This window comes from Dendrobium catenatum, unplaced genomic scaffold (genome assembly GCF_001605985.2).
Source record: "Dendrobium catenatum unplaced genomic scaffold, ASM160598v2 fragScaff_scaffold_218, whole genome shotgun sequence".
Taxonomy (NCBI): Eukaryota; Viridiplantae; Streptophyta; class Magnoliopsida; order Asparagales; family Orchidaceae; genus Dendrobium; species Dendrobium catenatum.
Genome location: NW_021318680.1, coordinates 418,013 through 439,637, shown reverse-complemented (window position 1 = coordinate 439,637; position 21,625 = coordinate 418,013). Strand labels below are relative to the sequence as shown.

The 21,625-nt window shown below is 36.5% G+C and overlaps 1 protein-coding gene across 1 annotated transcript in view; it reads left to right on the top strand.

The window, feature by feature from the left end:
- The window catches only part of LOC110095258 (beta-hexosaminidase 3), a 48,113-nt gene that overhangs the window by 18,183 nt on the left and 8,305 nt on the right, over positions 1–21,625 (top strand). The window contains exons 5-9 of the mRNA XM_020820711.2: positions 4,293–4,363; positions 11,141–11,271; positions 11,392–11,457; positions 11,947–12,047; positions 12,682–12,741. Of these exons, the coding sequence (XP_020676370.1) occupies positions 4,293–4,363; positions 11,141–11,271; positions 11,392–11,457; positions 11,947–12,047; positions 12,682–12,741 (429 nt within the window). The remainder of the gene's footprint in view (positions 1–4,292; positions 4,364–11,140; positions 11,272–11,391; positions 11,458–11,946; positions 12,048–12,681; positions 12,742–21,625) is intronic.

The following is a 21,625-nucleotide window of genomic DNA, read 5'->3' as shown; positions in this document are numbered from 1 at the left end:
TATTTAAATTTGAATTATCTTAAAATAATGAATAATAATTATAATTTCTTTTTAATTAATCCCTTTTAAGAAAAATGTATATCATAAATATTTATTTTGAGTAAAAGCTCAAAATAGTCCTTGGATTATCGATAAATGTTCAATTTAGTCCCAAAGTTTTGCATTGCTCCAATTTAGTCCATCGACTATTAAAATTTGAGACAATTTAGTTTCAAGCCTAAAATAAGAGTTAAAGTGAACTCTGAATTTAAATATGAAGAGTATTTTAGGTATTTTAAGTGGATATAATATAATATTGCTTATATTGTTCAATTTTATCATTTAATAAATTATAGTACATATTTAATTTACTATATAATAAAGGTGAATAAATAGTGAAAAAATTATATTTTTTTAAATGCAAAATCTAACATTGATAAAAATTACAATTTCATATCATTTAAATATAATAAAAATATTACAATTCCATTTAATACCATTTAGTTAATTAACAAATCAATTTTAATTTTAATTTACATTTTAAGTAAAAGTTACTTATTAATTCTATTTTTAATTAATGTCAATAAATTATATTTACAAAAATAATATAATTAGAAAATAATTTAATTATGATATAACTTATTAATTTTAATTTTGATAATATTTTTAATATTTATGAGTTAATTATTAATTTTTTAAGTTTAATTATTATTATTAACTAATCATTATAAATAATATAATTAAAATCTAAATTGATTATCAATTAATCTAAGTAATTAATTATTTATTCATTACACCATATTCCTAATTAATTTTAATTAAAATAGTTAAACTAAATTAATTTGTTCCTATGTTTGTTTTGCTGTCTCCCTATAACTGCAGGTTTGCTTTTCCTATCTCTAGTTATTCTTTGGCCTCAACTTTCCCTGCATCGCATGAGAGGTAGAGTTTTGAACGAGTCACTAAATAACTTCTTCGCCTCCTTCGATTACATTCCTACCTATTGGATTTGAAGTCACACATCGTCTCCTTGTGGTTGCTCGCTATCTCTATCTCATGATGTCGAAGCTCATCGTGCTCGCTCGCATTGATGTTTTGCACTTTTGCTTGGTGGGGCGTCGTCTGTCTAGCAGCTGCGCCATAATCCGCATCGTATGTCTCTCCCAGCTTGCATGCACGTTTGCATCATATGTCTCGCTCACATCGCTCTAGGTTGCTTGCGTCTCCTACGGAGCTTCACCTCGCACAAATCAGTCTACAGGGCATATAGCGGGAAGGCGTTAAGCTGGTATTTTACAAACTTATATTCGAATTGAACGGCTTGATGAGACAAACCTGATGTCTAAGGATGCAAACGAATTGAGCTTTCAAAGGGCTACTCATGGCTTTGCTCGATTAAAGCTGTAGCTATACCGATGACATTAAAATTGATCCAATTCGAGTCTAAATAATCCCAAATCGAATCGAGGCCTTAAGACGTAATTAGAATTCCAAGGCATTAATTGGTTGACTAAATGATCTTCAAATGTGACATTCTTATAGTCTAACCGAGCAGTTAGATGGATGAATCTAACGAGCCCAAAATTGCTTGATTTTGACATAATTTAGGCATCTAAACACTAAATAAATGATTAATGATCGAGAGAATGAATGTGATTCATGAAATGGATTGTTCCATATTTTCTCTAGATTTTCTCCATATTTACGGAGTAGGTGACTCCAAAAAATCTATAAATAGACCCTCACTCTTCACATGAATTAGGAAGTTGGGATCCTTGGCTAGAGAGCAAAGAGTGTTATGAGGCTTGAAGAAATCTCAGAACTCCTTCCCAGCACTACCGCTGACAAACCCTTACCGCCAGGTTGCCATTGGACCTTTTCCAGGCCACCATCGTCGTACCCTTACCAACCACCACCACCAGACTGTCATTGTCAAACTTTTATGTTGCTAGCCATTGCCCTCAAACCATCATCGACCTCTATCACCCGGCTATGTTCTATTTAACCTCTGTTGTCTGACTATGATCTCTCCGACCGCAATCGACAGACTATGGTCCCTCCGACCTCCGTCGCCAGACTGCAGTCCCTTTGACCTCTGTTGTCTTACAACAGTCCTTCCGACCGATCATACAAACAAGCCAATAATCTCTTAAGAGCATTTCTCATGCTATTTAGTTCTTCCAACTCCAGCCATATAATGTATTGTAATGTATATTGTTTATATTATGTCAATGCCTTCCCCTAAGGAAGGGCATCATTTGTAATCAATGACAAACATTAGTTGAATCATTTTAACTAGGTTAGGCCCTGTGGGTTTTCCCTTTTTTTGGGTTTTCCACTTAAAATATCTAGTATCTCTTATAATTCCTTTACCTCTCTTTGTCTTATCTATGCTTGTCTGGTATATTCGTGCAAAATTAGAATGTTAAACTCTTTATCTCTTGACCGCCACGAGTATTCCGGCACGCAACAATAATCATTACCTTTGAAATAAAAAAGTAAAATATTAACTAATATCATAATTAAAATCATGCAGCAATTTTCAAAAATTGGCTTTTATAGATTATATATGATGCTACCCATTGACTATCTTTTAAATAATTAAAATTGAGAACTCTCCAATTCTTATATTATAGAAAATTAAAAAGAAAAAAAAAACTAACAGTATCATCAATTAATTACATTGATTCAATTAAAATTAAAATTTGAATTTTAATAATGACATTTAAAAACAAATATGATGATTCAACTTTAAAAAAAAAATGATGAAGAAGAAGAGGAATCACATTTGAATCTAATACATTTAAAAATATTATTTTTATTTCTGAGACAAGATCACAAATAAGAAATCAAACACGTCGATTTTTATATTCTTATTTTTTATATAACTAAAGACTAAAATTCAAAATTTTTGTAAAAAAAACTATTTTAAAATAAAAAATATTTTGGTGAAATTTTTTCTAATTATTAACTAAAAAATTTGAGTGAAATTATTTCTCAATGATTCAACATAATAGCCTGACTCTAATACCACTTGTTGAAAATAACTGAAGATAAAAATTTTAATTTATCTATACAATATCTCATTTAAAGTCATTAAGAAGATTTAGTCGGAAGGATACCCAAATCCATTGAATTATAGAGTTGAGATTTTTGACCTTCCATGTCTAAAAGGTGTTCTTGAGTGAGTTTTGTTTTCACTCAAAATGGATTGTGAGCAAAAATAAAAATCAACACATTTACTATTTTATTTGAGTGCATTTAAATTATTTCAGCACATCATTAAAATAAATAATATAATTAATATCTACACAATAAATTTCATGCAAATATTAAGGAGATGCCCCAAAAGTTAAATAATAATTAATATTTAATATGATCATAATTTTAATAGGCTTAAAAATAAGATATATTTTAATATTTGTATGAGCCCATATTAGAAAATTTCAACTATTTAAACTTATTTATTTCAACTTTTTTTAAGAAATCTGAAAAAGAAAATCATACTTATGCTAGTTTGGCCAGCCCCAATCAAAGATGGATATTTGTAGCACTTACACTTGTCTCCAGTTTCTTGACTAATTTATTTCCTGAAATACGTTTTTTAGCTTTGTTATATTTCCACTTTATATCATATGGAAGAAAGAAAAAAAAAATTTAATGCCCTTCTAAATCTTTTCCTTTCCCTGTTTATCAATAAAATGGAAAAAACTGTTCTGAAAATTCGTTCAGAAATGAACATGTTTGGTCTGCATAGCAAGGTGAAAATTTGCATTCAGCGTGGTTTTGCAAGTGGTTTCATTTTATTCACATTAACAATTTTAATGGTTTTATTTTATTGAATCAATTCAGTAATCCGTTTTATCTAAATCTTTTCAAATATTTGCACTAAAGTTCAACCTGTTCTGAAGAAGCAGAAGTTGAAAATCCCATTTCTTATAAACCTTTAGCATCAGACTTCCAAGCCTACTTTTTAACTTAGAAGATTGAAACAATATACCGATGCTTCTTGTTGCTTGATAATGTACCATGTAAAAAATTGAAATCTTAGAAATGCATCCAGGCATATTAATTAACTACATGCTTCCTTTTCTGTCACAATCACAACCATTTTTTTGTAGCATCATTTTCATGTAAATGATATATTCTTTAAACTAATGAATAACTAAGCCTACGTGCTGTCTAATATATAAGAAATCTTCTTTAACTTTAGCGTGTTCGTAAGCTACATTCAAACATTCACATTTAATAAATAAAAAGTCTGCCGCCTTGTTCCACATACTAAGATCAACTTAGCTATTTTTTAAATGCAGACACATCAAGGCATTATCTGCCGTTGGCAGTAATTAAGAAGGTCATTGATACCATGTCCTATGTGAAGCTGGTAACTTAACATACTTTGCATTTATATAGATTACAGTGTACCTTCATTTTGTTTTTTTTTTGTTCCAATTTTGCTTATTTTCTATTTTCATTGTGACCTCTACCTCTTATATGAATACCTCTTGCATAATTGTTCCTTGAATTATAAGTCCAGTTGCACCAGTACTCACAGGGAAAAATTTCATGAAAACTTCTGCTCATGTTGAGGTGAAACAATTACTTAAATGATGGAAGTCAATATAGAAATAAGATACTTACAGAAGATAATGAGAGCTATTTTGAAAATATTGAAAGCAAATGTAGTCTTCTAACATGTTACCTGAACAAATTTTTTTTTCCATACTCGTGATAATATAAAAAAAAGGATTCATGTAGCCGACCCCACGTAGTGGGATAAAGGCTTGATGTTGTTGTTGTTGTACTCGTGCCCAATGCAGGGAGACATGATCTCGAGTTGAGTTCAAGGAGCCCGCCTTTCCTCAAAATCAAGATTTTGATTTAGGGTTGGGTCAATTTTGAGTCACGTTATAAATGATCGGTTCAAGTAACCTTTAGAGCTAATTCAAGCCAAGCTTACTAGTTTTAAAAAATACATTTTAATTTGAGCCAAGCTTATTAATTTTAGAAATATTTTCTAAATTCTAAACTATCTATTATGTATAGCTGTAAACAGATTTATGATAATATAAAAAAACTCTGCAGACACAAACAACATTAATGCTTCTGTTAGATGCATTCATTTGGATGACAAATTGTTTGTTGAAATCCGGCAAGGTAAGGACTGCTGCGGAATGCATTGTGGTTTTCAGTACCTAAAGGCCTTTATTGCTGGTTCATCCCACGGAAAAGCACCCTGCTTGAGCAAATCTGTCAAGGGTGATGCAATAATGGCAGAATCAATGATGAAGCATCGGTTGTCGAGCTTTAACATGCCTAGCATGGACAATGTGGCCGAAATAAGTCACTATTGGTTGACAAAACTAACATTTAGTTTAATAAATAAAGTATGTAATGTTCAGCACAGAGACAAAATGTCAGTGGTATTGTGGTGCAATGATAGAGTGGATCTGTAAACAAAAAATACCATAAAATTGTTGCGGGCTAGAGTATTCGCGTAGGTAAAGTATGAAAAACCTTGCTTTTTAGCGTTGCACGAGTATCCAGCACACAAACAGAGAAAAAAGAAACACCATAATTTTTAATGTGGAAAAACCTGAAGGGAAAAATCACGGGGCCACACTCAATTGAAATGACTATGTTAGTGTTTAAATAGATTACAAGTGACTAGTTCATCTTTGAAATTGAGAACGATCAGATTACAATAGTCAACCATCGAGTTGAAATTGCAATCTAGTGACAAAAAGAGATCTGATGAAAATTTGATGTCGTTCGGTGGTCGGGTGGAAATTCGGTGTCAGTTGTGAAAGTTCGTGAAGGTTGTTAAACCTCTAAGAACTAGTCTGAGGTTAACTAAGAGGGGAGGTGAATTTGTCATTAAAAAAATTCTTTTGATAAAAAGAAAAGCCCTAGATGCGGAAGCAGTTCAATTTCACAATAACAAAATTAATCAGATTTTTCAACCACACATATAGTTGCAGAAAGAAAAAAAAAGTGCAGAAAATAATCAAAATGAACATACCATAATTTATAGTGGTTTGGTCAACCTGACCTATGTCCACTCCTTGGAGACTCCCTCTCCAAGTATTGCATTAAACAGTAGTGACTCTCCTTTTTCTCTCACAGTAAAGCGGAGAAACCCATACAGATGCTGTTTCACAAACCCAGTGCAGCAGAGAATCATGACTCTTTTATAGGCAGAGAACCTCAACTCTATTTTCACCCTCCAGGTGATCGTCAGAGAACCACAACTCTATCTTCACCCTCCAGGTGATGGTCAAAAAACCACAACTCTATTTTCAACCTTCAGATGATGGTTAGAGAACCACAACTTTATTTTCACCATCCAGGTGATGGTCCGAGAACCACGATCTTTTGCTGAAGTACTTCTTCTCCGGAGCCACAGAGAATTTATGCAGATACATGTAGATATTAGGCAAGATTCTTGCTTGGAGAAATCTTGTGAATCCCCTCATAACTTCTCCCTCATACAATCTCCCTCTCTTCTCTCACAAAGCTCTCATTCTTCTCTCCCTCAAGGCTCTCTCTCTTGAAGTCTAAACAACCAAAGATTTTTTAATAGGAGTATTAGAAAATCTTACGTAGTGGACTTCAAGAAACCCTAATTTTGAAGAGTTCCATCTTCTATTCGTACAATACAATACACGTATCATACCGTACGATCAGCATAATTTAGACTCATCCAGCAAGTTCGTGCAGACGAACTATTCAACCTTTATAACACTTAGTATAGTACGATCAAAGGATCGTCTGATACGAACGGTAGAAATTCCTTTTGTTAGTTTGGGATGACTCCTGGGATGGTCAATTTTGTACACCGTCGATCGTCCAACACTGTGGACATCGTACAGTACGATCAGTAAAAAAATCATGGATTTCATTTGGTACAATCTCTGGGACGACCAATTTTGTGCATTGTTAATTGTATTGTACAAACATTATTATACAATATGATCGGCGATAATAATTGTCCATGATTTGATTGCCTGATATTGAGGGGTTAATTCAGAAAGATTTTAATTAGGGCATACAGTACGAATCAAATTGTACCGTACGATCAGCACATAATTAGTATCTTTCTTAATCTCTGGCGACGAGGGTTTTGACAAAGCACAACAGATCGTATAATACGAATTAAAGTCGCACAGTACGAAGCCAAAATCATATAGTACGATTTACTTAAAAAACTCTCTCAAAAATATTTTTCTCTCTCCCCCTATATGTGTGCAAGGTTACTCAACAATGATATCCTCCCAATTATATGATACGACTCAAAAAAGGAACAAATACAGAATAAATTGAAAAATATAGTCTGTAGTCCTAGTTTACCCAGTCTTGAGCTGATCAAAATTGCAAGTGAACGGTGAACTATTTTCCTAAAACATTAGTACACACAAAACAAAACAAAATATTATAAAATCAGGAGAAAGTAGTAATAGACACAATAATGTTTGTTATTATCAAAATCACAGTGTTTGGATCAGATTTGCAACAAGTTGGTGACCGGGCGAAAGTCTGGCGTCGGTTGCTGGCTAGGTGGAAATTCAGCGTGGTTGAGGAGTCTGTTGGCAAGAGAACTCTAGTTTCTCTCTCTTCCTTCTTTTCCTTCTCTTGCTTGCTTGGGTTCCTTTCCATGAGATATGAGGGATTTATTTATAGTTTTATGAAAGTAGCATGGCTAATAAATAGGAGGGACATCAAGGGTATGTTGGGAGTGGTTTGAATGGACGGCCGATATTAATCCCCTTAATCGTTGATCATTTACTGGGCATTTGAATGTCTTAATGATATCAGAATTTGACGATCTTGGGCTCGTTGGATTCATTTTGTCAAGCCGCTCGATTAAACTATAAGCATGTCACATTTGGAAATCATTTGGTCATCCAATTTATGGTTTGAACTTTCCAAATGCGCTTTTGGGCCTTGGATTTGGACACATTTGGGCTCGGATTGATTTGAATTTGGTGTTGTTCGGTTCATATTTTCTAGAGGTTTAGTTTGACTCTAAGTTTGCTAAAATTAGAGTTTGGATGGTCCTAGATTTAATTTCGGAAGCTGTCAACTCAATTTTGCCTCGAGATTTGCGCCCGATCAAAAAAAAAAAATGATGATATATCAAAAATATATAACAAACTTCTAGAGATATTACCAAAATACCTAGTTTATTAGAGGTTGAAATGTGGATGGCACATAAATCAAACTAAATGGCAGGATTAGGAATTTGAAATGGCCATCATATGATCTAAACGTTGTTTTGTCAATGTCTTTGTGATGCATTCTAGCTTATGATATCCAAAGCAAAGATCAAACTTTGAGAAAATTTTAGTGCTTCTTAACACATCACAAAGTCAAAAGTTTAAATAAAAAATTTGTCTTCTATTGTGATGTTATTCAAGGCTTTATAATCCCCAAAAAATCTCCAACTACCTCCTGCCTCTTAACAAACAAAACTCTATTGGAGAAAGAACTCTAACTTCGCCGAATTATACCATGTGCAAACATATAACTTACAAAATTTTCCATTGTACTTTTCTGGAGAAGGTGGTACCGATAAGGTTTCACATTGACTGATTTTGATGGCTTTCATGACTGGTGTGTTTAGCATCGTTTGGATGGCTTGCAATGTAAACATAATTTGGTAGATTTAGCAGATAGTGAGGCTTGGAGCTGCTGGAAGGTCACTATCTTACAAATCAATTTTGGTTCACCATCCAAACAAATGCGAGTGTTATTAGCTGAAAATTGCATTTTCAGTGAGTTATTGGAGAACTGACCTTAGGGATTGCATCCATTCAATACCCCACACAAGCTCTCCTAGTTTCACAAAAATATCTCTTGGCTAACACAAAGATATCTAAAGAAACTTGATATCCTTGTATGAACAGATTCACTTGGGAGCATTTGTGAGTGCAAGTTAATTGGTCACCATTACCAACAGACACCTTAAACATTCTAATAGAATTTAAAGTTAGCCTTAGCAGTTGAGAAACTGTACCTTTCATGAACTTATGTACAGTTAATGTCAATCAAGACATGGACGTCATGTTGATTGAGAAATCTCGTTCGGTGTAATGAATGCAGATTATGTTGGCTGGCGAAATCATTCAAATTAAATTCAGGGAATCAAATCTACTGATAATTTGGAATCATTCTTTGTGCCAGTCTCTGCATCTTCCATGCCTATATGAAATTAAAGTTTATTATGACAATGATGTTGTGTCCAAATTTCCCATACAATTAAAATAAAGCCTTTATCCCTTTTATCTTGACTTTCAACAGCTGCCAATTTATGAATATCGACAGATACAACCTTAGTTGGAGTGACAGGAAGGGAATTGGAAGTTAGCTTTGGGATTTCAATTGAAATTTAGTTTATGTACTGGGTGACCACGATTTATTTGTTACAACAACGCTAGGAGTTTGCTGTTCCCATATTTGCAAGTGTCCGTAGCACAAATCTTGAATTCTTTATTTGTCCATTTGAGCCAATTTCACAGCATCAAGCAATGTTAGCAGTTTGGCTAGCAAGAGCTCTTGGCATAATTCTTGGACAAGGCCAAAAAAAAAAAAACTAAACTAAACAAAGCATATTCAAAAAGATTGAGAACTTGATAAGCAGGATCTTCGTAAGCAATATGGTGTTCTAAAATCGAGCCTTGTTGGGTCAGTTTAGATAGATTCCAACAGAGATCCTCATATTGAGTTGTCCTAACAATTCTTCAAAGATTGCATAAAAGTTTGCAAGGTGAGAAGTTTCCCTTTTGTCTGCAACTATTGGTATCATATTTATGCGATGCCTTTAAGATGAAACGAAGCAATGCATACTCAATGGCACTCCATTGTGGAAGTCAAAGTATTCGTTAACCTTGAGTACTTATGTATGTATTCATCCCTACACCATTAAACCGAGGCAATTTTATTTTCATGGATTGCATGACTTGCACTACCTCCACAATTGATCTTCCCGCCACTGAGATATTGAATCCTGAATTAAAACATCTACATAACTATCGCCTTCTTGATTTACAGAGGGAACATGTTTGGTAGATCCAATATTGTCCAATCGTCAATCAATATTGGTTATAAAAGCCTACACTTGCTGAAAGGTATTGCTGATGAACAGAAACTATGAATCTGCACCTTGAAGCGTGCATTGAATCTGAATGAATTGGACTGTGTTGTGCCTGAATTGTCCACAAGGCATCCGTTATGTTGGAGTTCTTCATGGCTCAAATAGTGCACTAGTTGAGATGCTCCTGGATTTTGCCTGAGGTTGCATCAGCCCGTGTCATTTTGAGCAGACACGCTCCTAGGAAAGGAAGATGGTGGAGAAACTTGTTATTTCATTCATAACCATCCTTTAAAAGGTACAGGGTATTTAAATTGCTACGATAAGACCGCCAAATACAACTCAACCTCTTTAACAATTTGACTAATAACTATGCTACTAACAATCTCTTATGAAAAGCTTCCTTAAGACTATGAATAGTCCTTCATCCATTGTGATGCTCGTTTGTTCCTTCCCTACTAGTGTGTTCCTTTTTTGCTGTTGTTTGTTATATTATCGGGTCTCCGCTCATGATTTTGTTCATCTTACATTTTCAACAAATTTTCACACTGCTCGTATATGATCTTCTACTCCGAGTTAAAAGTTGTCTCACATAAGACTCAGATATTGCTGCAAGAATAATTAGTTGCATTTAATATGCTCTAATATTCTTCATCAAGAATGCAACAATTTTTTTTTTAATTTAAAATGGAGCATACCTAGTTTTGATTGCTGTATCTGCAAGAAGATTTGCATCACATGCTCATCTACATTTGTGTCGTTTGATAACTAAATGAACATGCAATTCTTGAATCATTTTTAACGTTTTGAATTCCCCTTCAAAACTCCTGATCAATGGAAATCACCATAAGATGTCTCTTCTATTTGTTATTCGTAACTGTTGTTTATACTCGACTTCGTTAATGTTTCTATTCGACTTTATGCAACAAACATTTCAGGAACTTGTGATTTTACAGTATAAACCATCTTATTTTATTCTGAGGAAAGTTTATGACTGATGTTAGTTAGAAATATGCTAAAATTCATAAGTAGGCCTCAAGTCATTTTCTTACGCACCTTACTGTCAAGCAGAATGTGTTACATTGGCATATTGTAGACAGGGAATCATTCCCTTTAGAGATGCCTTCATATCCAAATTTATGGAATGGTGCATATTCTTACTCTGAGCGGTATACAACTGCTGATGCTCTTGAAATCGTTCTGTAAGTTAAATATTTCTTCAGTTCTTTGAACCTAGTGAAATTTACCTTTAGGTTTTTCTGATTATTGTCAAGTTTTTTTTTTTTTAATGGCTTTTCACAATTGAGACAATGAACTTGCAGGTATGCTCAAAGGAGAGGGATAAATGTGTTAGCTGAGATTGATGTGCCAGGGCATACTCGTTCTTGGTACTTACATAGCTAGTTCGTTAAACTATTAAAACTTAAGGCTTACATTGATGATCACAGCTGTTCTTTTAATCACTTCACAAGGAGAAGAATTCTGAAGGTCTCTCTCCAGTAGGAAAATCTAAAAGAATCCCACCCTGTATATCTTACATTATTTTTGTCAGAACTTTATTTTAGTCAGATCATATGGAAATTTTCACCATAGGAAAGAGTAATATGACATGATAAGGTTGAACTAGCCAAATTTAAAGAACTACCTTCTGGCCACCATTTCCTCCAAAAGGTTTCTTACAAGACAATCATCCCAAACACTGATTTTCTTATTAATAGCACTTGGAAACATCCATTGTTAGAATGAAAGCCAAGTTCAAGCCTTTAACGAGATCTTGCATAATATCTAATGTGTTATCTGCATTTTCGTTGGATGATATTCAGCAAGCTTTAATTCCGAATGCGTTTCTTCAAAGTAATAACAAATGTTTTCTACAGGGGTTTGGGATATCCTTCTTTATGGCCATCCTTTAACTGTCGAGAACCACTTGATGTGAGTAATGAGTTCACATTTCAAGTTTTAGATGGAATTCTTTCAGGTAATTTTTTTTACTCGAGATACATAATGACATAGTAGAAATGCATTGATGTGTGGGTGCCAATTAGTTTAGTTGGTACAGATTTTGGAAGTCATTGCCAACATTTTGGAATGGAATCATATTTATGCTTTGACGTTCGAACTTCCTCAAAATGCAGGAATGCATTACCTTGCGGAATGTTTACATCTAAACTCTTTTTTGACAAATGGAATATGACACTTCGAAGTTTTCAAATATTCAGCTTTTAAAAACTAAAAAAAAAAAACTATACTACGTGGCATGGCTATAAGCATAATTGCACCATTCTGATGCCAGCCTGCCTCTAAATGTAAAATTTTGACTGCTGATAGTTCCATGGAAATTCCCAGTTAGTTGAGGTGTTTATCATCAAGGAGAAAAATAAAATATAATATTTAATATCTGAATTATGATGGCAAGATTTATGCTTCTTTATTCAATTTGTCATCCAATGTTTGGAAATTCTTTATATAAAACAAATATTGTTCATCTCAACTTCATTTTCTTAGTTACACAAAATTACAGATGTCCTAGGCGACATTTTTTATTTGCTTATCGAAATAAAGATGAAAGTTACTGCAGAAAAAATGTCTGACGTCGTGCTAAATTTCCTCAGATTTCAGCAAGGTCTTCAAGTTCAAATTTGTCCACCTTGGAGGTGATGAAGTTAATACAAGTAAGTTAATCATCAATATATTTTTTTTCAGCATATTCATTGTGTTTGCATTTGACAAGAAATGGCAGATGGAGAGCTGTGGGCAACTCCAAAGAACAGTATTGTTCTAGTTAACAGTGGAAACGGGGAAGAAGCAGAGAGAATTAAGGATATATTTCATTACCCACTTTCAGAAAAAATACATCCTGCTATACTTTTTATCTCCAATGATGGCATATCTTAACAAAGTCTATGATATCATGAAAAGGGTCCCATACCACTTACCACCCATAACAACTAACCCAATGGAAAAAAAAAACCCTAAGCTTATATAACAACCCGCAAAAATTAAGTGTACCTATTTCTTATTAACACCCATAACACTCACTATTATCCTCAATCCTGGTGAAAGTCGTTAATTCAAGCCGATGCTTTGCATACCTACCTTCCCTGCGCCCGAGTTGGTTCAGTTGTTAGCTATTGCTGGCATTATGCATAACATATTGATTGATGCATAATGTATATTGCTCCTACTTGATCTACACTGTTCTTCTACCTTAAAGAGAAATCATCTTGTGCATGAGGTTCTCATCATTTGAATGTTATGGAAAGGGGTTGGATGCATGCGCCTAACTACCACATCGGCAAATATAATTTTTTCCAACCCATGACCGGTCATATCAGGCTCAATTACGTTAATATGCTTGACAAAGTGATGTGATACCACATGCGAAGGAGCTTCTTAAGAAAATTAAAAGTGATTGACAATGGAATTACAATTAAGAGCTTATTGAGATAACAAGTAAAATCATTAAAGGTTCTTAGTTGTTAACTTGCTTAGGCGAAGGAGTACAAGTAGATTAACCAAAAACTCATAGATAACCAAGGATAGTAGCAATACCAAAAGCTATTAATCAACAATCTGTAATTTAATAACGAGAGTTTCACCTTGGGGATTGATCACTCAACTACACTAGGCTTAGCGGGAGAAGATCTTCAGCGCACCAAACGATGCCATGAGGAAGGTTGCAACGCCGATGGTCTTGAGCCACTGAAAGGTCGACGGTGGTGGAGGAGACACGGACGGATGGCCGTTGGCGGTCCACGAATAGTCCTCGAATTGCTCGTCGATGACGTCTACGAGCGTGGGGAGGATGTGATTCAAGTAGTCTTCAACGGTGTCGTCGAAATCAAAGCCCACATCAAAGAACGGCGATTGGTGGATGTCGACTTGACCTCGATCGTCATGCACAAATCCGAAGTTCCATTCGGATTCCACCATGCATGCTTGGCGTCGGAGAATCTTCCACACGAAGAGAGGAAAAATGTGGTGTTGAAAGAGAGTACTTGTCGTTTGATATGATGGGAAACGAGGAGAGAGGGCCGGCGGGAATCTCAAGGAGAGAGGGTGGGGGCCGGCGGGTGCAAGAGGAGCAAGGCTTGAAAACCAATTCTCTCTCTCTCTCTCTCTCGGATTGGAGTCGGCACAGGCAGAGGAGATCGGGCAAGGGTCGGATGGAGGAAGTGGAGTTCACGTGAGAAGGGGAGATGGAGGAGGCGTTGAAGCTTCCAATCGGCTTCGATTAGGAGGCCGTGGAGATGGGATCGGAGATTTGCGAATTGAGGAGAGACGAGCGTGGAGAGCAGCGGGGAGTCGAAGGAGATCGCGTGTAGAACAGCCCCGAAGACTCCATTTGCTCTGCTATTTAACGACGCGTTTGGGCTCTCGATCGAGGTGAGGTCGTAGATTTTCAGCAGGATTTACGGAGACATGATGCGAACGGCGCCGATTTCAGCCAGATTTGCGGATCCGACGGGTAAGAGGTATGCACGTTAGAATTTGGCTTCCTATTTATTTTTGTTCTTTTGTGTATAAGATGCGGGTCAACAGTAGCGTCTGTCGATGTCCTCATCAACTTGATCTAGACTGTTCTTCTACCTTAAAGAGAAATCATCTTGTGCATGAGGTTCTCATCATTTGAATCCTACTACTACATCGGCAAATATAATTTTTTCAGACTAAATTGCCCTCAGGGCCCCAACATGACTCAACTCAACATAAGGGTACAAAAGGAATACATAAAATAAAATGCATAATAACTAAAAATATAAGCTTTTAATCGTGGCCGTCGATCTGTGATGCTTCCGGCGATACACCTATTTGAACCTTGGATCGATGTCCTCATCACAAAGTTTGCTTGAATCCTTCCAATAACTAGTTAGCGGACTGAATATGATATTTTGAACAGGTGCACATTTTGCGATTTTTGCTTGAATCCTCAAATTTAATTCTTGCACCTTTCTGGATCAAAGGTAAGTTCAATAGGAGTAATTGGGTAAAAACCCCATTTTTTTAACATATTATTAGTAATTTGAGATATTATGAACAGACTGAGTATGATATTTCCCTTTGAATTTATTAGCAGACTGAATATGGGATATTTGTTTTACCTAGATAAACCCAGCCAAATATTGTGAAAGCGATGAGCCAAAAATGTGACATTGCATAAATATTGTCTAAAATAAGTCAATAAAAAGTCGAAGTCGTCCGAGTAATAAACGGGCTGCATCAACAATATGGGATAACATAAATAGTTAATATGAACACCCATGTAATCAAGATCTTGGTGCGATAAAAATTGAAAAATGTGCACCTGGGACAACACAAAATTGCTTTGCACAAGTGATGAAAAATTTGTGTAATAAATTAAAATAATAATATATAAATTTATTATTATTATTATTATTAAATGAAAAATCAAATTTCGCTAAGCCACGCCACCCCATCCGACTCGTACTAGATTGACGATCGTCTAAAAAATAAACAAATAAACATTAAGGGGCTATTGGTATCAGATTTGTACTCGGATTTACGTTGTATTTATGATAAATCATGGCAAACAGTTTTTTAGTTGTGTTATTATTATTATTAAATGAAAAATCAAATTTCGCTAAGCCACCCCATCCGACACGTACTAGATTGACGATCATCTAAAAAAATAAACAAATAAACATTAAGGGGCTATTGGTATCAGATTTGTACTCGGATTTACGTTGTATTTATGATAAATCCTGGCAAACAGTTTTTTAGTTGTGGCCTTCGAAAATTCGCGCCCCAACATCCGCTTTGCTTTCGGGTAGTTTTAACGGATTAAGTTCCAGTATAAATTTTGGGAAGGCAAATTGGATTTGTAGATAAAACACTACCTAGAGATTTCGCCCTTATTTTGTGAGGACTTTATGATATAAGTTCTTGTTTCTTAGAGGCACAAGCCCCTATAGTTAAGGTAATAAGAGAGAACTTTTGAATAAGGCTAGTCGTCAATCATATATGTAGAGATACGTATATTTGGCATATAGTAGAAGCATATGTTTGTGTGTTTGGAGAATTTGATATTTAAAATTAGAAATTCCACCTTCTTGCACTTAAAGCTTAGGGTGTGGGAATGGATGATGGACCCTATCAAGATCCCTTCGTTCCATCATCCCTAGCCATCGTGGTCTTTGGTCTACTAAATCAGAGGATGTAGTCGACCCAACCTGACAAAAGGATCCTTGTCAACAGCCATGGGTTGCTTTGTCCAAGGGTACCTTGTAGACCTAGGGTGATTGTTTGTCTAAGGGGACAATTTTGATTTCACTATTGCTGACACAGGGCTTTATGCCCTATCGATTATATCCCATTGATTCATATCTCAAGGATTTGATGCCATTGGGGAGCATACGGGCTCTGGTCATGACCATAATTTAGCGGTGTCAATTGACTGCAAACCACCTAGTTGAGAGGGCCCCGATCATAACTGTTTACCTGCGATATCATTTGGCGATAAAAACTGGCGGTTAGAGGACATGTGCCACGCCCTTACTGGCAAAAGATTCTTTGAGAATGAATCATAGTAATATTCTCGACTAGACACTAGCAGCTGAAGTAAGATTTGAATTTGTTCGCCTCTGCAAACTGTTGTGGAGGGTGGATGAATTTTGCTTTAAGCGTTTGATGGTTGAATTTTGATTTTAAATATTTGGATTTGGAAGTTTGGAGATTTTGAGCTTTCGTGGGTATTTGTGTGGCATTTTGAATTTTTGAAATTAACCTCTCAGGTTGAGATCTACGTTCATCACAACCATTATTGATGTATTTATGGAGAATTTTAATTGTGGATTGAACCTTGTCGACTCTGTCAACTTACCAATAGAGGATCGAGTTTTTCATAGGCTTTGTGTCCTTATTAGTGAACTTTTCTTATTTGTAGGCCTTGAAGTCCTCATATTAACGTATAAAACAGATATTGCAGTCGATATCGCGACTGTATATTTGTTTGATAGTTCGAGCTGTGTCAACTCATATCTATTCACATAGAATGATCGGGCTCGAATTTAAGTTCATTTATTGACCATCGCAGCATCCCTAGATGTCACGTGTATACCCATAACATGCTCGCCGAGGCCCATGCGGGTGTTTGGGGGCATTTTCAGATGTATGGGTCTTCTACGAAAACTCGTAGAAGCTTGTGTTTGTCGTAGTCCTTATGTATTTTCCCGTAAGCGATATGTTGAGTGCACGACTGGTCTTCCACAGCGTCCTGTAGGTGTCTACGCACGTTGCACACAATGCGTCTTTACTTATTTGTCAGTTCATTGTATATTGGTGCTGGATGTTTAATGTTGTTGTATTATCTTGCATGTATTTCAGTATTCATGGGGACTGTTGCATGTGCTTGTGTATCGATCAGTATTGATTCTTGAATACTGCAGCATTCACTGCCTATCGATGATCATCACTTGCAAATATGTTATTGTGCCCATGACGGGCTTTTAACTCCATCATATACATTGATTGACAAATTGATACTTTGTGCATCAACCTTCAGAGGTCATGGGTGTCAATATTCGTTGCCCATATGTTGATCAACATATGTCGTATGAATGCCACTACATCTATCGTGCATTCTCTAATGCCGTTTGTGAGCAAATTGCTGCATGATCTTCTACTTCTTTCCATATGTGGCTTTCTATATGCATCATGGATCTTTCATCCTTGAAGTTGACTTTAGAATGCTCCCAATGATCATTTTCCTTTCGATATATGTATATCTCGATATATGTATATCTCATTTGGCATGAAGGCTTTGAATATTTATGGAATTTTAACATTAGCTCTCCACTTGATCTTGATTGAGTAACCATGATTGTTAACAAATGCTTGCATATCACAAATGAACATTTGTTATTTGATTGCACTTTCATTTTAGATGTTCAATTTCCAGCATATTTACATTCTCCATCGTTTGTTTAAGTTCAAGTCCAATGTTACTTAATTCTATTTTGGGTCCCTTGTTATTGTTCATTTGAACTCAAATTAAGCTCTCTTGAATTCAAATCCCTTGTAGTTTATTCATCTTAATTATGTTCAAATTCAAGTTGAGTTCATGTTCATTATAGTTTACATCCGGATTCGAGTCCAATTCCTCTGTAGTTAAATTGAAATTTTTTACTTGAATTCAAATTATTCAAGTCACGTCCACTTAATATTCAAATGGAGTTCAAGTTCATTTCATTTAGATTCAAGTTTTTTTTTTATTAGTCATTTGCATTCTGTTTAGATACAAGTCCAAGTCCTGAGTCCCCTGTTCAGTCCAAATTTTAGTAGCCTCCTGGTGTCTCCCCCATTTAGGAGGAAACCCAAGAGACATAGCCTTCCCCTCCACACTATGTGATCGCTTCAGATAGGTGTCAAATGACACCACGGCCGTATTTCTTCAACCCCAACAATGCTACGTGATCTCTTAAGGGTCTTCAGTGTACCTGTTTTGAAAGATGCATAATTTTCTTTTCCCCACTACAATAAATGAGCGCTTAAGGTTACTTAGTTTTCTTTCTCGTCACGTTACATGAACACTCTGAGGCTTACCCGCCTTGTCGCAAGCATCTCTTCGGTTTCCTTCCCACCGTGCTACGTGAGCACGTAGGGAGGTACGTCGACTCATCGCAAGTGTCGAATCTGGGATTTTTGAGTTAGAATTTTATATTTGTACTATGGTTTGTGACAACGGAGATGATGAAATGCACAAGGACCCTTCTCTCCACTCATTTTTATCACTTCTTTTTTTTTTTGAATTTCCCTCTCCCTCTCTTTCTTTTTTATTTTCCCACATTCTCTTTCTTTTTTTTACCTTGCTTCCTCTCTGTTTTTTTTTTTTTTTTTCTGAAATATCTCTTTTCTCTTTTTTTTTAACACCTTTACATATATATACGTATGCACACACAAGTGTGTGTGTATATATATACAATCAGTAGCATTAGTTAGTTTAAATATACTAATCAACCATGACAAATGTAAAAGAAAATTATGTGATAGTGCTGAATTAAAATAAAAGATTAAGAAGAAAATGGCAATTATCCCAAGTCGATGACATGAAGCAGGAAACAAAATTTGAAAATTTCACCTTAAAACTATCTCAGTGTCCGATTGAGTAAAATGTACTTGCTCTTTCTTTCTTTTTTTTTAGAAGAGGTGTGCTTTTTGATTTGTAGTGGGTTGAGACAAGTAGTAAAGGTTCACGTGAAAGGCAAAATAAGAGAAAGAGGAAAATCAAAGGCTGCAGATTTGGTGATATATGAAAAGCAAGAGATTGGGAATGTCAAAGATTCGCGTGAAAGCCTTCCCAAACTAATGCAAAAATCTATTATTTAGTGCTTGGGGAAGGGTTTCAGCTCCATCAAGAGTGAAGAATAGGGATTGGAATTCGGCAGAGTTTAGGAGGAAGCGGCACAGTACCAAGGAGGAAAGGCAAAGGAGCCCTGACCAGAAGGTTGTGAGTTCGGCAAATCTAGATTTTTTTTCTTTTATTTTTTGTGGGAAATGGGAGGCTGGTGGATTCTAGGCTACAGTGCAGAGCCGGTTAAGGGTGACGGGCTACTGTTGGATTTGCAAATAGAGAGGCTGAGGGATAGGGAGAGAGAGAGGTGCGGCTTCTCTAGGGCTTTGTGGCATGCATAGGGATACCTGAGTTGCTGCAATCAGGATTGCTGAAAATACGTGGAGAGGAGTTCTGGTCTGACCGAAGGGATGGATGGAGTCTAGTTCACTTGGATGGGGCTCTGGCAGTGCAAATAAGGTTGGAATCAACAAGAAGAAACATATGGTTTGCAGGCTTGGTCGGACGTATGTGAGGAGAGGGATTTAATCATGGAGGTGTTGGGACTGAACGTGAAGGGAGCACGGACGGGATCTGCTAGAGTCTGAGTGACACAAGGGGCAAAGCTCAACAGGGACGGACAAAAGAGAATGACGGGAGTTCGGCTCTTCTCTTTCTTTTTTTTTTTAGTTAAAACCAACGAGCGCGTCTTTCACCTCCAACCTTTCTTAACGACGAAACCCATCTCAAAGAACAGCGGGATTGATTGAGAACAGTGAGATTCACAGGATTTCTAACAAGGCTTTAGCAAGATACGATGTTAGATCATTTAATGGTGTTCGTGGCGCACCGGAAAACCACCTATACACGCCTTTATTGCGCGTGGTGGGAAGGGATCCCAGTGCGGCACCTACAACGAGGCAGGGTCATTCATAAGTACCCCCGAGCGGGGGGAAAACAAACTGTGCATCTTTAAACCGCCACCATCGAAGCCCGCGAAGGTACGAACTCTCTAAACTCAGATTCTCGCGTCGTTGTTTGCAGCAGACCGGAAAAACTCCTATGCATGCCTTTATTGCGCGTGGTAGGATGGGACGTCGGTCTGATGCTTACGACGAAGCGAGCAATCGTCTAAACTCTACCTCGGTGTTCGTGGCGGACCGGAAAACCGCCTATACACGCCTTTATTGTGCGTGGTGGGAAGGGACCCCGGTGCGGCACCTACGGCGAGGCGGTGTCACTCATAAGTACCCCCGAGTGGGGGGAAAGCAAATTGTGTCATTCATAAGTACCCCCGAGCGGGGGGAAAGCAAACTGTGCATCTTTTAAACAGGTACCGTCAAAGACCCCATACACGCCTTTATTGCGCGTGATGGGAGGAACAAAAAATCACGGCCGCGGTGTCCTCGTCGGAGGACACCTACCATACACGCCTTTATTGCGCGTGGTGGGAAAGGCGCAGTTTCTCGTAGTTTTCCCCTAAACGGGGGAGACGTCGGGAGGCTGCCGAAATTTCGGGTGAAGACGGACCATACTAGGACTTGATTTGCACATCAAATGAACAAAAATGAGACACGTACTCGGACCTGTTTGAATTCAAATGAACAATAGTGAACTCAGAGTTGTGATTGAACACGAGCAGAGGATTAGAACAAAACTCAATTGACTTATAAAAGATCAAATTAAAACCAAAGTCTGAACCAAATCCAAATCAAGTTGAACATGAAAGCAAACCTACAAAGACTCCAGAAGACTTTGAACAAGACTCAGACTGCAGGGGACCTATACTTGAACTTGCATTCTGGACTCAAATTGAACATTAATGGCTCGAGCAATCTGAACTCAAGCGAGTAATTGAGTTGAACTGTAGGGGACTTGAACAAAAGCTTGAACCTTCAAGAACACAAAGGAACTCAGTCTTGCATCTGGTATGGACAAAGACTCTGAGCTCGTATTCGAACTCAGGCCATACGACATTAAGCGAGGATTTGTAAATTTGATGAATTCAAGTTTGGATGAAATTGAACTTAGACTCAATACATGTGAAGGTCTAAACTTGGATCATACACGAGGAAACTTAGATTACAAGACCTCAATGCATGGAATCTCCTACGACAATTCCTACAAATGCCTGTTGATTGAGAAGGCAATACGGGAGACCAACAATCAAAGATCCGTTCTTACAAACAAGTGCAATCTCAACAAATCCCACCCGAGATTGGCGAAAGGGTGGATTCGATGCAGAAATAATGAGTACGAGCTTCTAC